This window comes from Dendrobium catenatum, unplaced genomic scaffold, assembly GCF_001605985.2.
Source record: "Dendrobium catenatum unplaced genomic scaffold, ASM160598v2 fragScaff_scaffold_156, whole genome shotgun sequence".
In the NCBI taxonomy this organism is placed as follows: Eukaryota; Viridiplantae; Streptophyta; class Magnoliopsida; order Asparagales; family Orchidaceae; genus Dendrobium; species Dendrobium catenatum.
The window spans coordinates 2,690,697-2,707,796 of record NW_021318618.1 but is presented as its reverse complement, the minus strand read 5'-3'; the positions used below and the strand labels follow the sequence as shown (position 1 = coordinate 2,707,796).

The 17,100-nt window shown below is 34.0% G+C and overlaps 1 protein-coding gene across 1 annotated transcript; it reads right to left on the bottom strand.

Moving 5' to 3' along the window:
- Positions 1-3,512: 3,512 nt before the first annotated feature.
- LOC110094072 lies at positions 3,513-14,903 on the bottom strand. Its single transcript, XM_020819217.2, has 9 exons — positions 14,661-14,903; positions 14,350-14,525; positions 14,079-14,260; positions 13,711-13,995; positions 13,561-13,619; positions 13,423-13,459; positions 13,262-13,333; positions 4,273-4,585; positions 3,513-4,191 (listed from the first exon to the last, which is right to left on the bottom strand). The coding sequence occupies exons 1-9, from the start codon at positions 14,758-14,760 to the stop codon at positions 3,811-3,813; spliced, it is 1,605 nt and encodes a 534-aa protein (XP_020674876.1). The 5' UTR covers positions 14,761-14,903; the 3' UTR covers positions 3,513-3,810.
- Positions 14,904-17,100: the final 2,197 nt, after the last annotated feature.

Below are 17,100 nucleotides of genomic sequence, written 5' to 3'. Positions count from 1 at the left end.
AAACCGTTGTTCTACTAATGGATAAAGGAATGCCTAAGTAAACTTAGTAGAAACATTGTGAATTTGCAACGTATTAGAAATGTCATTAGGACTAGAGACATTAGGGGATATAATAATAGAACTTTTCAGTAAGTTCAACTGCAGCCCAGTAAGTTTAGTGAACAAGTTAAGGGTTCTCATAAGCTTAACAGTTAAATGATATTTAAAAAAAAAAATTGTACTAAAATTTAATTTTTTTACAACAACTTTAAAAGTAATTTCTCTGCAACAGCTTTACAAAAAAAAAAAAAAAGTTATACCAAACAAAATCTTAATTTGTAAATATGCTGTAGATTTAAATGATATCTCAATATATTTTATATAACCATTTTTTATGGTCTTTTTTTCTTTTATATTTGGAATTTCAAAAAAGCTCGAGTATTCTTTCATTATTTAAATCTTACTTCTATAATTTTAGTGAATCCCATTATCACCCTTATGAGATACATATAAATTCAACTGAAATCCAATATAATGTTATTTGGGTTGAATTTTAATTATATTTTATTCTTTTAAAGGCCAATTAGTTTAGCGTAAATCTTTAGATGATATTTAGGCTTTGGCTTCGTTTGGGACTGTTTTCTTATTGCTTCTTAAAGCAGTTTTTTAGTAAAAAAATTAATTTTTTTCCCTAAAAAATTGCTTTAAGAAGTAGTAAAAAAATCATCACAAACAAAACTTTTATTTGGGACGGCTTTCTTATTGCTTTTTAAAGAAGCTTTTATAGTACAAAAAGTTTTAGTTCAAAAATTTTTTTATTAAAAAACTCCTTTAAAAAATAATAAAAATAGATAATTTTAAAACCCTAAACTTAAAAAAATGAGAAGATCAATCAAGAGCGCTTTGCTTTGCTGTAAAATTCACATTTTATTTTGTCAATCTTTTTTGTTTTACAAATATTTTTTTTTTTTTCAAAAGATCAATTAGTATTTTATTAAAAGATTCGGCTAAATCATTAACCATAAGAGAATAGATCGTCGAGTATCGTCATTCAATGTTATAATGTTAAATAAATTTATTAATGTTTGTGCTTTTGAAAGCTCGGAAATAATTTGTAGAGGTATAATAAACATATACGCAACTCATCTTGGTCTGTTGATTGGGAGCTTTGGCTATCAACTAAGTGGTCTTCGATTCGAGTCTTACGTATATGATAGTGTGTGTAAATTTGACTTAATTGACTTAAATATCTCAAAAATAATGATAATAAACATATAGAATATGGTCTCTAGAAAAGTAGCACATTTATATGCTTTACCTTCTCTCAACAATATTGCTACTACCTACTTGGAGAAAAAATTTGTTGCAGCCAATATAAACATACGCCCTTTTAAAAAACATCTTAGAGCCTGACCTCTGCATCTCAACATTCAAATAGATTTGGAGATGCATAGAACAGATCTTTATACTTGTTGTGTGTTAGAAAATACGAGGCGGTAGAGTTTGTAAATTCGCGTTCGAGCGTTGCACGTAAGTTAACACACAAACAGAAAAGAGAAGTGAACACCAAGAGTTTTTACGTGGAAAACCCAAAAATGGAAAAAACCACGGGGCCTCGCCCAGTTGCAAAGTTCCACTAGTGTTTTTGTAGATTAAAAATGGCGGATTCCATCCCACAAGTTGGGATAATCCAAATACAATTTGTTTCTTCCAAGAAGTTTACAAAATTCTGCGAATTCCCGGCGTTTCCTGAAAATCCGGCAGAGTTCCGGCGTCTTCAGGCGGCAGGAAGAGCTCCGGCGGTGGTCGAGGAGGTGAGGAATCTCCTTTTCCCCTTTCTCCTTCTCCTTCTCTTCTTCTTCTCTCTCTTCATTTTAGTCCCCTTGGTGTAGAATGAGAGCTCTATTTATAGTTTTTCTGGAGTGGTATAGCCCGTAAATAGGCGTGAGATCAAGGGCGAACAGGGAGTGGTTTGAATGGACGGCCAATATCGAATCCTTTGATCATGCACCGTTCGTTGGACATTTGAAGGCCTTAATGATGTTGGAATTCGATGATCTTGGGCTCGTTGGATTCGTCTCGTCGAGCCGTTCGATTCGAGTATAAGCTCGTCAAAATCGGAGACCGTTTGGTAACTCAAATTGCCGTTTGAACCTTCCAACAGCGCTTTGAACCCTTGATTCGGACTCATTTGGGTTCAGATTAGGTTGATCTTGGTGTCGTTGGGTTCGTATTTCCGAGACGCTCAGTTTGACTGTAAGCTCGATGAAATCGGAGTTCATATGCTCCCGAAATTAATTTTTGAAGTTTCCAACTAGCTTTTGTCTCGAGATTCGTGCCCGATCAAGATAATTTTGAGATGACGTATCAATACTTAGCATTAATCAAAGATTCTAAGTAATGGTTGGTCAATAATAGACATACACAGCTAATTTTGGTCTGGTAGCTTTGACTATCAACCAAAAAGTCTTTGATTTGAAGCTTATGTGTGTGAGTTTGTCTTAATTAGCTTAAATGTCCCAAACAAACAATAATAATAGACATATTTTGTTTTGCAATTTCATTTATAAGTGTTATTTGACGAGCCTTGCATAATCTTTCATTGATTTCGGTCACAATTTTATTGGCCTTATCTTTATCAAGATAACAAAGCCGCATCTGATTGAATGAGTGATGATAATAAATACAATTGATTATCATGTAAGACAATATTCTCTTCTGAATCTTAGCAACAAGAGATCAATATGTAGGGAGTTGATGCGGGGGTCAGTTGAGTCAATTAAGACAAACTTGCACCCACATCACATATATAAATTTTGAATCTAAAACCTCTTGATTAATAATCAAAGTTCTCAACCAACAAACCCAAATGAGTTGTGTTATGTGTGGAATTTGATTATGTTGATCAATTTGGTTATTCTATTATCTCGGACCTCAAAGTTTATTTTGTAAATTGGGGTGTTACCCCTACTTGAGTTTGGGTTATCTTAATCCGATAATTTTTGTTTTCCCGTACAACACCATGACACTACATACCCGAGTACCCCTACACTAAACGATAGAAAGCAGAGCGCTGAGCGGTTCAAGACATAGGCTTGAGCGCCACAGCACTACAAAACGGACTGGACAATTTTCTTTCTTGTTTTCTAAAGAGTTGCATCCCTTGAAGTTATTTTGCTTGACTTTCTCTTGTATTTTTAGTTAGAACAAGAGTGAGAACATTACATGTGAGAAGAGAAACAAGGAGAAGTAAGGGAGAAAAGAGATGTACTTATTTTTTTCAATTTTCATAATAAATTTTTTGGTTTGATGTGGCTCCGTAATTTTTCACTATTTTTTATTTTTCCCATTAAATCTTGATGTCTTTTACTTTCTTGCTTGTTTCATCATTTCATGTTCCATATTTAAAAACTAATGAACATTAAGATAACCTAGAAACACCATTTTCCTATTCTGAATTAAAACATAATTTAGGATAATTAGTCTTACCTAAATAAAAATAATTAATCTAATCATACAATTAGCAATAATCATAGAAGAATAATAAATTAGCATTAAATTTGAACTCCATTTACCAGCAGACTTAGAAAGTTTGAAATCATTCCTACAAACAAAAAAAAAAACATCATTAAAATTACTTGAAAACAAAACGCATCCCATCTTCTTCCCCAACTAATATCAACAAACACTTCCCATACAAGCTCTAATCATCAAAATCCTTCCTTCACTAAATTCTGAGAACCAAACACACCATCAGATATTCAGATCCAAACCATTCTCTTCACAGCAACAAAGCTACAACTGAACGATCAGTAAAAACAAACAGTCCCTCTACTTATCCATCACTGGAACCTGTCCTTGATGAAAATACCTCTGCTTTCCATAAACCCGATGCCTCCTTTCTCGAGCATAGACGACCCAAAAGATCGTCGAAAGCATCACCGCCGTCGAAACCAGAGTCAGACCAACGTACACCCACTTGGTGTACTTCTTGAGACCAGGGCAGTTGTTCTCGTTGATAGAACTGAATGTCTCTCTTACAAAGCTGCAATCTTCAAGCTGAACAAGGAAAGGTCCGTAATGGTATAGCCCATATCCCACAGATACAGCAGCGGCCATTTGATCATATATAGAAGGAGTTACACGCCCCACTGTCGTGCAAATCTCAACTCCATTTGTAGAACTGGCACTGCACTCGTATTTCTTCCATACCTGCAGGATCTCAAGATCATTTGGAAGATTTCAAAACTGGAATCTTAGGGTTTGAGTGATTTTCAGTTGTTTAGGGTTTACCTGTGATGCATTGGTTAGAGTAACCTCGCCGGAAGAGCAAGTGCGATTGCTCAGATCGTTGTTGAAGGGGTTGCACAGTGTCGGCATCAATGGACCGGATTGGTTGAAGCGAATGGTCGGATTATTAGGGTTTGCCACATTGTTGATGACATTGTTGACAATGTCTGCCAGCTTGTAGGTGACTTCCCTGCTCCTGTACAAGGATTCATTTGCAGTGGAGATATCTACACAAGGAAGGATGTCATCCAATGCAGTGTGCTCGCTAGGGTGAATGACCCATTCGTTCATGGAGACGCAGGTGTCAGCAACGACGCTGAAACAGGGAGAAATCTTTGTCAGGTTTGAAGGATTTGATCATTCTATTATGCTGAGCATCATTTTGCATGCAAAATTTTTTTTCATTGAGTATTTGAATTGTGTACTGAACTCGGGAGTTAAATTTCTGAGTATCTGATGTTTGTATTGATTTGAATTTTTTTTAGATATGCTACCAGAAAATTAATTTGATCAAATACAGATTTTTTAAACAATTTTTTATCCCAAAAAAACTAAGTATTTGGGCTAGAAATTTTGGAAATTGAGTTTGGGATCGTCTAAACACCATTTCAAAAAATAATAATAATAATCAAGATGATGAGATATGGCAAGTTGAACCCAACAATATTAATAATACAGATGAAAGTCCAAATGAGCTTAAATCAAACAATTATTAAGTATAATTAACTTTTTAACATTATTTAGAGGTCAAACATACTCTAAATTTAAAATAAATGCCCTAATGAAACAAATAAGATGAGTTCAAAATCAATCAATTGTAATTTCAATTAGGCATTTAGAAATAAAATTTTAAAAAAATTGATCAAAATGGTCCCTTTGACTTTTTATTAAAGACCAAAATGATCACCAACTATATTAAAAGACAATTTAGGTTCCTCAACTCTTTAAAGTGGAACCAAAATATTCCCATTATGATACTATTTAATTTCGTTTTAAAGACTTAAGGGATCAAAATGATCCTTTAATATAGTTAGTGATCATTTTGGCCCTCCATAAAGAGTCCATGACTATTTTGATTCTTTTCTCAAAATAAAAAACAATAATCACGAAGAACTTTTTGGATTACTAGATGGATTTTTTTTTTAAAATGACAAAATTTCCCCTTCTAAAAACCTATTTCTACACATTCAAAAGTAAGAGGGCCTATAATGGGGTTACTTATCAAATGTAAAGAATTTCATAGCCATGACGTCACTCGTCAACTAATATAGATGCTCGTTATCACCATTGTCTGGCGCCAGCCATCAACCAATATCAAAGCCCGTTGTCATCATTACCCGCCTTCTTAGTCACTCGATCTCCCCTCTTATCAAGAAAAAGACTGAGCTAACCGCCTATCATCACTTGACTTCTGATTTCCTCATCATCCATTGTCTAATCCCTACCAACGACCAATGTCAATCAACCACCAATGTTCAACTTCTAACCCCTCCTTGTCGATCACCTAGTCTCCCCTTGTACTAAGAGAACGACCAAGCTAACAGTAATTGACTTTAGACATCCTTTGTCAACCATCTAATGCACATGCATAACCAAAGTCTGACATCCGCCTTCATGGTCACCCAGTCTCTCCTTCTATCAAAAGAAGAATCAAGCTAGTTGTCACTCAACCTCTACCATTCCTCATCAACCATTTCCTAACCTCTAAAATTCCTCATGTACTATCATCTAACAATTACCAATGATTAACATCTGAGATCTGACATCTATCAATCAACAACATCCCGTTTACCTAATCTCGTCTTACTAAGGAGATTGTCCAAAAGGAGCACCCAGCAATGCCTAACATCTAACAATCTCCATCGAACGTTGTCTAATATATTCCTACCAAAGAATGATGTCCAACTCCCATCTTATAGGTCATTTGGTCATTCCCTCCAATCAAAATAATGACAAAGCAAGACCTAGAATGTTATTTGACCTTCAGCATTCCCTATTGAATGTTAGCTGAAGCCTACCTACAATCGATGTTCAATGTCCATCTTTTCGATCATCAAATCTCTCCTAAGATAGAACGACCAAGTTGATTGCCTAATGTTGCACAACTTCTAATGTTCCCAATCAAACGTCAACGAATTCCTACAAACGATTTATATCTGGTGTCTGATGTATGCTAACCATCAACCTGCTCAAGTTTCCTCTTTTATGAGAAGAATGACTAAGCTAATCATCGATTATTGCCCAACCTACAACATTCCCTATAAGCAATCATCCAACACCTACTAACAACATGCGTGTGATATTCATATCATTGTTTGCCTAGTCACCTCTGCTATTAAGACAATAACCAAGCATATCACCCACCATCACTCAACTTCCGACAGTCCTTATTGATCATCAATTGACACCTACTAACGACTAAAGTCCATCTTACAAGGATCTCATCTCCTATCAAGACAACAAGACTGACCGCCCATCATCTCTAAACTCTCAAAGTTTTGGTCAACCATTGATCGATACCTAAAAATGATCAATGTCAAACAATATCTTCTCAATCACCCAATCCCTATCCTATCAAGAGAACCAAGACGATTGTACATTGTCAGTAGACTTTTCACATTTTCATAAATCATCATTCAATGCCTACCAACTAATGCATGACAATTGTGTTACCAATTGTCTAGTCTTCCCTCTTATTAGAAGATGAATTAAGGCAACCATTGCTCGACCTCTAGCACTCCCAATCAACTATAATCTAAAGTCTATCAATTTCTAACATTAATCAACAACCGACATTAAACACTCATCTAAAGCCTACCAATATCTTACTATCCATTGTTGCCCAATGCCAACAATGAACGACATCCAACACAAACCTTATTAATTTCCTCATCTCCTCTCCAATTAGAACAATGATCGACTTGATCATTGATCATCACCCAACTTCCAATGTCGTCAACCAGCAACCCACATCTTATTGGCCATCTAAACTCCCTACTATCAAGAGAACAACCACCTATCATTATCAGATGATAACTTTAGTATCTCAAGACTCCTCTTTATAACATCATAAAAGATATCTTCCATGATTCATATCTACTATGAATTAACACCACCTTCTCTAGTTATGAAGAGGAAATCCTTTGTAACTTTTGACTAGCATTAATGGAACTATTTCAACTAAGCAAAGCCAAATGATTTTTCCCCCTCAGTTTTTTTCATATAAAAAATCTTATAAATTATACCTTACTCTCAACTTATCAATGTGAGCGAAATTTTCAGGAAACGAAAAATAGATAAACTCTCCCTCTACCTTCATAAATATTCCATCAAGCAACAATTTGTTGTGCCTATGAAAAACAAGTCAATATTGGAAAATAAACATGAAAGTAACGGTATAAGAATGTATTAAATTAACATCTCAAGCATACTTATCATCAAGCATCGTCTTCCCACTACCATCTGCAGACGTATCAATACAACCTCATCTTGCCCAAATTAGGGTGAAAAATGTCAAGGAGGTAGCTCGTATTGTCAAAATTGATTTAAGACTCTGTTTATATTGAAATCCTGAGGTGTTGCCAATGTTTATGTCTAGAGAGTGATAGTAGTTAAAGGGGACTTATCCTAACAACCACTTCTCCAAGGCATCATACATATATGAGGAATTCCACAAGAAATTTTTAACAAAATCTCAACTTTGCACATAACCCCTATAAGGGCTTCATAATCCAAAAAAATTTGGAGGGCAAGCTAATTTAAAAGCCCCAAAGTGTAATTAATGATAAACAATCCCCAAGAGAGCTTCATAATATGAACCAAAAACATAAGTGATAGGTAAGACATCCACTTATCTAAGAGACTCTAGAGGGCATATTGAGCCCCAAAGTGTGTACCTAATGTTTGGTGTATTTCTTGCTAAAAAAATCCTTAAGAGGGCTCCACAGAAGGGGCGCATGATAAATAAGATCTCCACTTTCATCGCTTCACCTCTTTAATTCATTTGAGATTAAAATGTATCCAACGATCATTTAACCTTCGGTTCTTTAAGCATAGAAGTCGATGAATTTTGACTCGAACTACTTAATTTTGATTAATGGTATCTTTTTGATGGTCCAATACATAAAATGTCATTATCCATCACCATGTTAAAATCATATCACATATCAACATGTGGTATTTCATTAATTTGTTCTATGAACTCCTTGTTCATATACCCTTGAACTTCATATTTCACATGTTTTAGGCAGTTGCTACAAGCTTTAGCTAACTCCCACATGCATTGAAGCCCTCTCCATGTCTTGCATTCATCGCAAAGCCTTAGCTAAGTCTAATAAAAAATAAAACTACTAAAAAAAGTAAAGAATATTGACATTTGTTTTAAGTGATAAAAATAGAGAAATCAAAATAGCATGTATTACAGGGCAATGTGCAATGCGCTAATGCCCCTTCATAGCGCTAAGAGAAAGAGTAATTTGGATAACCCATGCCTTGCTATGTAAATACTGCATGAATGCACCTCGACACACTATGGACGATAGTATGTTATTATTTTCTATTAACATGTATGATTTGACAAGGGAGTTTTAAGAAACAACTCAACTTTCCCTTTAGGTCTATGGGATAATTGTTCAACAAGTATTGTTCCATGATTATAGATTGGCTCCATCCTTTAATTTGCTAAACTTGAACATTTATAAGAATTGACTTGACATAAATAGCATTTTGAGCAAATGAGAATAGCTCGATCTTTGGACTTTGAGAGTTTGTAAAATGGTCTAGCTAACAACATATAATAGCTCTTGAGTACTAATTCATCACTCTACAGTTTTAAGGCTAACCACATAATCAAGGTATCTAATTAACATTGTCCTATGGCTTTCAAAATTTTGTTTAGCTTAAAGTCAAACTTCGTCAAGGGCTTCAAATTTATTGAGTCATACAAGAGCAATTCTCATGTGACTTCATATTGGATGGCAATACGGAGTAAAAGTGGCTCAAACTCGAGAGAGGGTAGCACATCTATTCCGAACAATGGAGTGACCAACATTATAATTTTATGTGGTATGACAAGCATAAAAGGCCCATAGAACTTATATTAGTTTTTTCTGTCATTTGTTTCTTATTTTTAGAGAGAATTTTCTCAAGAATTATTGAATACCTCGATCAAATCAATGGCTCACGGGTTATATAATGAGTACTCCAATCTATCTTATGTAGCTTGACGAATCGATAGACTTTAAAACTTCTGAAGGTCATGTCATTAGCAGATATAATTCAACGTGGACTCCTAATTGATAGATAATATGATCTTAAAAAAATTGTCACATTATCTACATTGACTTCTTTTAGGAGAATCAAATAATTAGTGGAAACAAGGTTAAATCAATATCCTGAGAAAGACAATGGGTCTATAGGATCGATCGCATTGGTGCCCATTGGATATCCATGCTTTACTCAGTTCCTGGTTGGGTACCCATTGGATACCCATGGAGTTGGGTCTTAGGACCCCATGTAGAGCACCTCAAGTTAGGTTGTAAAACTATAAAGGACGGTTTGATTTCTTACGAACTTATTCATGTAGAAACATTCCATTGGTATATTTTGGGGTTGTATTACTCTGATGCTACAACTTGATGCTCATCAATAAATTTTAGAGATTTGAGGCCTTAAACTCTAAGTGCACTGTAGCGACCTTATGAGGGTGAATATCTAGGAATAGCATTATCCCAGATGTTACTCCCTAATGCTCATCAAGCAATTTTGGGTATTTAAAATCTTGACCATGGAGTTGGGTCTTAGGACCTTCCGATGGTGGATCTCTAGGATCTATGCTACCCATATGTCATATCTCGACGTTCAACATAGCATATTTTCATATAATTCAAATCTTTTGGAGTGCAAGCATGTCATGAAACAACTTCTATGATTTTTCACTTTGAGGTTCTCTGTCTGATATCATTAAGGACAATTTGTTGGGAGATTTATGGCCACTTGCAACCTTCATTGGAGTTTCTTCTCCAACTTTAATAAATCTCGTATTTCTTGATACAATTTTTCTTTGACAATCATTTTTCTTACCTACTCATATTGAGCCTTTGCAAGAGATAGACGTTCCACCCACTTTTCATATATTAAATCCTGGCCTTTAAAAATTCAAATATAAATTTTTCTATGAATGAAAATGCCCAACTTTACGACTTCCCAAGATGAACCACTAGATGAATATGTTCAAATTGATTTACTACAAAAGCCAGCTAGTTGAAATTCGATCAATTCTCTTATACATTCTTAGAGAATCACTCATCCTCCAAATTGGAATGACTTTAACACTACCTTGGCATCTATTTCCATTCCTTCATGTTATTCATAGGCATTAAACATGTTTATTAGCATGAAGCAATGGCAAAAAAACTTCGAGCTCTTAAGAACAGCCATACATAGGATATTGTTTATTTTCATCCTAATATTAAAGTCATCAAGTGCAAATGAATTTACTTGATCAAGATATGCTTTGATTGTACTTTGCATCACTATAAGGCATGCTCGTTTGTTCTTGGAAAAAAACAAGAATACGGATGGTTAAAATGACTAAAGTATAAATGATTATTTCTATTGTTGCTTCACAATGATGACCACTCAAAATGAATGTTAAAAATATTTTTCTTCATGATGACCTAATGAAGGAAATTTACATAGTTCTCTCACCTAGATTTTTCTCTTATTCAAATGCATATAAATTGAAGTATACATTATAAGGATTAAAATAAGCTCCTTGGGCATGATTTGATAAATTTTCGTCAACCTTGTTGTGTTTCTCCTTTAAGCAGAGCCAATATAACTCATCTTGTTTTTGCAAGACATCTACTGGTATTGTTTTCCTAGTTTATGTTAATGATATTGTCATCACTAGAATAAATTTAGCACATATTACCCATCTGCAATAACTTCTGCCATATTTCAATTCAAGAAACTTGGTAATCCTACTTACTTCTTAGGTCTGGAAAATTTACACTAATCCCTTCGTTGTTTCTTGAATCAGCCTAAGTATATACATAATTCGACTATACTAGTAGGCCTACAAAATATTTATCCTGCAAATACTCCATTAGAAGTAAGCATGAATTATCTTAGCATCTACGTATCGTCATGAAAAGGAGAACACAATTTGATTCTCAAACCTAAACCTTAGTTTCTCTCCTGTGGTGTCTTGTGTAAAATTGAGTCAATTGATTATCAAAAACCTCAAGATAATAGAAAGATGGGCCAAACCCAAATGTTTTTCAATGGCTGGCTAACTTTATAAGTTATGAGTCATATAACATATTTGATAAAACACAAAAGCCCTTTTTTAACCTTGATCGCACCTGAAATTAGCATTTTTTTAACAAGCTTTCATCTTGGATAACACAACCCATAGTTGCTACGAAAGGTTGTCCTGTCAAGTTAGATCAACTACATTCTCTACGTAGAATAAAGTCCATGAAAACTCAACAACAACAACAACAACATCAAGCCTTTATCCCACTACGTGGGGTCGGCTACATGAATCTTTTTTCTCCATTGTGTCCTATTAAAGTCCATGAAAACTCGAGATAACAAAATCATAAGATCTTAAAGTCCATGAAAACTCGAGATAACAAAATCATAAGATCTTAAATGGATCTATCATCATCCTCCAACAATCTACTTTGAACCAAGGGTGGCATATCTTTTTCTCTTCAATGCAAATCATTACATGTCATACCATATAGGAAGCTATCATAGTGGACTATTGTAAAGCGTACAATAGGTTGGACTCGTACCAAAAGAATTGATTAAAAGTACAGACAGATCATTTTGACTTTTTAAGCCGCAAAAGTATTGCATTCAAATTTAAAAATCAATATAGGCAAATATTTTAAATTAGCATAATGCATCATCCAATCATTCCTGTTGGGTGGGTGCCCAATAAGGTGTTAACTCTATTTTGCACAACTTCTAGACATATTAACTGTAGTCTACACCCCTTCTTCATAATCCTTCCACATTATGTTTATTTATTTGTCTTATTAGTGCATTCAAATTTGCACCAGCTAAGAAAGATTTTTAGGAGATGCTTCTTAATTGCTGCTTTAAAATTATGTAGAATTGCTGCTCCTAACCATCACAGCAGCAACTATTCCCTATCAAGTCATAATTTTTAAACCATTTTGAAGTCGACAATCAAAAGTCTAACAAACTTAAGTAAAATTTTAAAAATATATATCAGACTTCTACAAATTCCACAGTAACTGCTTATGGTTCCAACCACAAGCAGTGCAGTAGACAGGGGACAAACTTCAAAAAAAATAAAGAAGCAACAACAACATCAAGCCTTTGTCCCACTACATAGGGTCGGCTAAATGAATTCTTTTTCGCCATTGTGTCCTGTTAAAAGTCAAATTCTCATTTAAATCTAATAAAGAAATATCATTTCTAATATTTTCTAACCAAGTCTTTTTAGGTCTACCTCTACATTTCTTAACATAAGTCAAATCTAATACCTCAACTTTCCTAACCGGGTCATCGGAAGGCCTCCGTTTAATGTGACCAAACCATCTAAGACGACTCTATCTAATCTTATCTTCCACTGGAGCTACTCCAACCTTTTCTCTCTAATCTTATTTTTGTTGCACTTAATGTCAAAAAATAAAGAAGCGATTGGGAAAAATAATGTTGGAAGTTAAGGCATGCTATAATGAAAATTGAGAAAAAATTCCTCTGCTCACAGATTCATTTTTTTCTCTTTATTTTTATCATGATGATACATGCAAGTTTCACATGTAGAACACCATTTACTATATCTATCAAATTTTTGGCAATTCATTGTGCAACAAAAATAAGTAAATTTGTTTCAAAAAGGAAATTATCCATGTTAATTTAAAATGCTAAATACTTCAACAACAGTGCAAAGAATGCTTACAAAGGTGCCCAGTAATCTAATCATAACTTAATGCCAAATAGAACTTACTTGTGCAAAAGAAGGAATACACCAGACATAATAAATGTCGCCGCAACAAGAAACCATCCAATGAGCACTAAGCTGAAAAATTAACAACGAAGTGATCAACTCCCAACTTATGTTAATTATAAGCATTAATAATACAAATACAACAAAAAGATGGCTCTTACATGTAGACAAGGAATTGCAATCCCAATATAGAAAAAACTAATATTCAAGCAAGAAAATAAATTTTCATCAGTTTAGCATAACAAAACAAAAAAAAATATTCCATATTCAAATATCATATAAATATGTAAATAACTCACCAAAGCCCAGAAATGTCAATAGAAGCATCACAGCTGCTACGATGATCAAAATCAATCGCCTGCATTACATCAAGCATATAATCTCATACAAAAGAAACCCAAAGTTTTGAACTGAAGAGAAACCCGCCCAAAGATGCGGAAAATACTTACACAGTTTCTAAAACATCTCTGATATTTTTTGAATTGTCAGCTGCGCGTCTATCTAGATCATCCGCGGATGTATTAACCTTGGTCACAATCTCATCAATCCTACCTTGTAGATCACCTGGTACAAGCAAGTTGGTCACTTTGATCCTCTTAGCAGCAGACAAATTCCCAGAGAAATCCCTAAGGTTTTCCACAGTAAAATTTGCCTGACCAACAACATAATCCAATGTATCGGAGGTGCTGCTGTGAAACTTTCCCTGACCATTGTACAAAAGAATGCATCCAACACTGGATTCATGTAAACAAACATATAAAACAATCAATAGCAATTCAATGACCAAAATAAGATATGAAAGAAGAAAAGTTCATACATTGCAGCCAAGGTGAAGAACAATAGAAGTATTAGAGAGATTGCATAAGCCACTCGAGAATAAGAATTTATAGGGCGACGGCAGCAACAGTAATAGCAAGCACTAAAGATCAAAATCAATCCAAATATCACAAACCACACAAGGGCAATGATAAAGAGAGGAGCAGCAGTGAAACCAACGGACTGCGAAAAAAAATTGTAAAATGAATAAGAATCTCAGAAAAAGAAGAGCAAAGAACATGAAGGTTAACTAAGAGATTGAAAAAACTCACAGCCCAGTAATGGCGATTACTGATATTCCAACCCCCAGTGTAATCTTTGAAGTTGTTCAGAGGATCTCTCCTATTAGTCCTCTCTGAAGCCAAAACAAAAGAGTTGTTGTTCACCAACTTAGTAGAAATCTCCCCAATAGACCTCCTAAAGGGAACAAAGCTATGTCTTCCTCTCTCTGCAAAAACCAAAAAAAAAAAATCCATTTAATAAAAAAACCATTATTCTCCAAGAAACACACAAAAAAAGAAAGAACAGATTTAAAACCTGAAAAAAGCCGCATTAAATTTGAAAATCAGGACAGGGAACGAACCAGAAGAGGGTTTCTTCAAAGAAACAGCGACGGAAGAGATGAAGAGGATGCAAATGATTAGGAGAAGGAGAAGAGAAGCATTGCCTCGCGGAAAAGCCATGTCTTTCTCCTCTGAGACCTCCTTTTCTCGGAGCTAATGGTTTCTCTATCCAGAAATCCAACAAACCAAAAACCAGACGAGAAATACAGATAAGAACGAAGCATAAAGAATAGGCGAATAGCATTCGTTTCTTTATTAAACTTTGATCAGAATGTATTTTTAAATGAATATAATATATATATATATTAAAATTTATTATAATCAAAATAAATTAATATGATGTGATTGCTGAAAATAGAAACTGCTTCTGTCTATTTGTGGCATAAGCTGAGCACGCTCGGCTCCATTCGATCGGTTGTTTTCATCTTTTTTTTTTTATTATTATTATTTTACATCTAACAAATTCAGGTGTTTTCGAAAAAAAATCAGGTGATGATATTTTCATCAAATTTATAGACAAATTATGTCAAAAAATTTATTAATATAAGTGTAATATAAATAATTAATTAACTAATTACAATTTTTTATTAAATTCGTCTCAAAAATTTTTTTTTAGTTGGAATCATTTGATATTTAAAATAATATTGATGTGAGATAGTATAATATTTTATATCTAAATAAAATTAGAGATAATTTAATTTTTATAAAAAAAAATTAACTGCTGACTTTATTTGTTCAGATTAGTTGGAGTCTATTCCTAATAATAAAGCAAGTACTAGAAAAATTTCTTCAATCAATCAAAGACAGGTAAGGAAGAGAAATTATTTTGTGCATACACCGGATCATTCAGAGGTGAATCAGAGCGTGACACATCACCTGGTACACAGTTGCGGTACACAGCAAAAGGATGAAGTGACACGCTCTAATTCGCCTTTGGACAGCATCTGTATCCGCACAATTTCAGAGCAAGGAGAGAGATATTCTATGGTAAAATAGTGTGAGTTATATGCACAATGTAAAAAAAATTATAACTATCATACTATTATATTTATTTTTCAATAAAAAAACAAATAGTTTATTATTAAATTTAAATGAAAATTTTTAACTCTTCATAAATATCATAGAGAAAAATATTTATGTAGTCGACGCCACACAATAGAATAAAAACTTGATGTTGTTAAAACAGATTAAGAATATCCTGTTGCAGTTTTATTTCTCAAATTCTATCACCACCTCTCTAATTTATTTTAGTCAGTATTCATCTCAGTCGTTCACTCAATATGTACTAAGAAGCGAATCAATGTGATGCTCTTATCATCTTCTATAAAGTATTACTGTAGACTGTAATAGCAGGAGTAAAGAAAAAAGTTTAATGAAAAGCATTATTGTTTGCATTCCTGGTTTGAGTTTGCTTTATTTTACTTTCTTATTTACTATTGTAAAGTTTCCCTTATAATGATATTATGTTTTCATGGAATCAGAGCTTATAGCTTAACAACATATTTTTTCTATATCATGCTTTAATGGACTCACCAAATTCACGTAGTACTGTGATACCTGGTTCACCTACCTTTGAGCTTCACATGCTAGCTCAGCTAAAATTTCTCATCAAAAATATGAAGAGTACGATTAATATTCCTCTTACTTTTGATAATCACCTTATTTGCGCTCTTATGTGTTCAAAATATTCACTGCAAGTGTATTTGAGACTTTTTTAATCGGTACTGTAGTTCAACCTCCCAACGTTTTATCTAGTACCAATGGGACTTCTACTCTTAATCCTAGTTATACTGAGTGAATGTTGATTGATCAGAATCTTATCTTAGCCATCTATTTTATTATTTCTCAAGCCCTCTTACCATATGTTTAAAATTTCTCTAGCTATAGTGAAGTTTGGCATACTCTTGATAAAAGACTTCAATCTTCTAACCTTTTACATATACTTCAATTAAAGAGTGAACTACATCATGTCAACATGAAGGATCGGATAATGACTCAATATATATCTTTTTGTGATGCTAGCAGTCCTCTTGATGTCGAGGACTTCATCCTTTATACATTAAATGGTCTTCCTCAAGCTTATAATGCCTTCAAAATAGCAATTCGCATAAACCTTTAGCCCCTTAATTTGGACGACCTTTATTTCTTGGTATTCAATGAAGAAGTTAATATTATTACTGATGCTTTGTGTGAGATTCATCTATGCTATAACACATGCTTTGCCCTCACTGCCAATCGTGGACGGTTTCATCCTCGTGCATCATCTACTCGTGGTCATTCAAGTATTTGTGGTAATCATGCTCCATTCAACATAAATGTTCATAACTCTTCCACCTTCATTAAATTATAAATTTATTTGAATAAGGGTCACTCAATTGGTAATTGTTGGTATCATTCTGACCTTTAGTATCTGTCGCCATCTTCTGCACCAACTACATGTATTACTCATACTTCTGACAC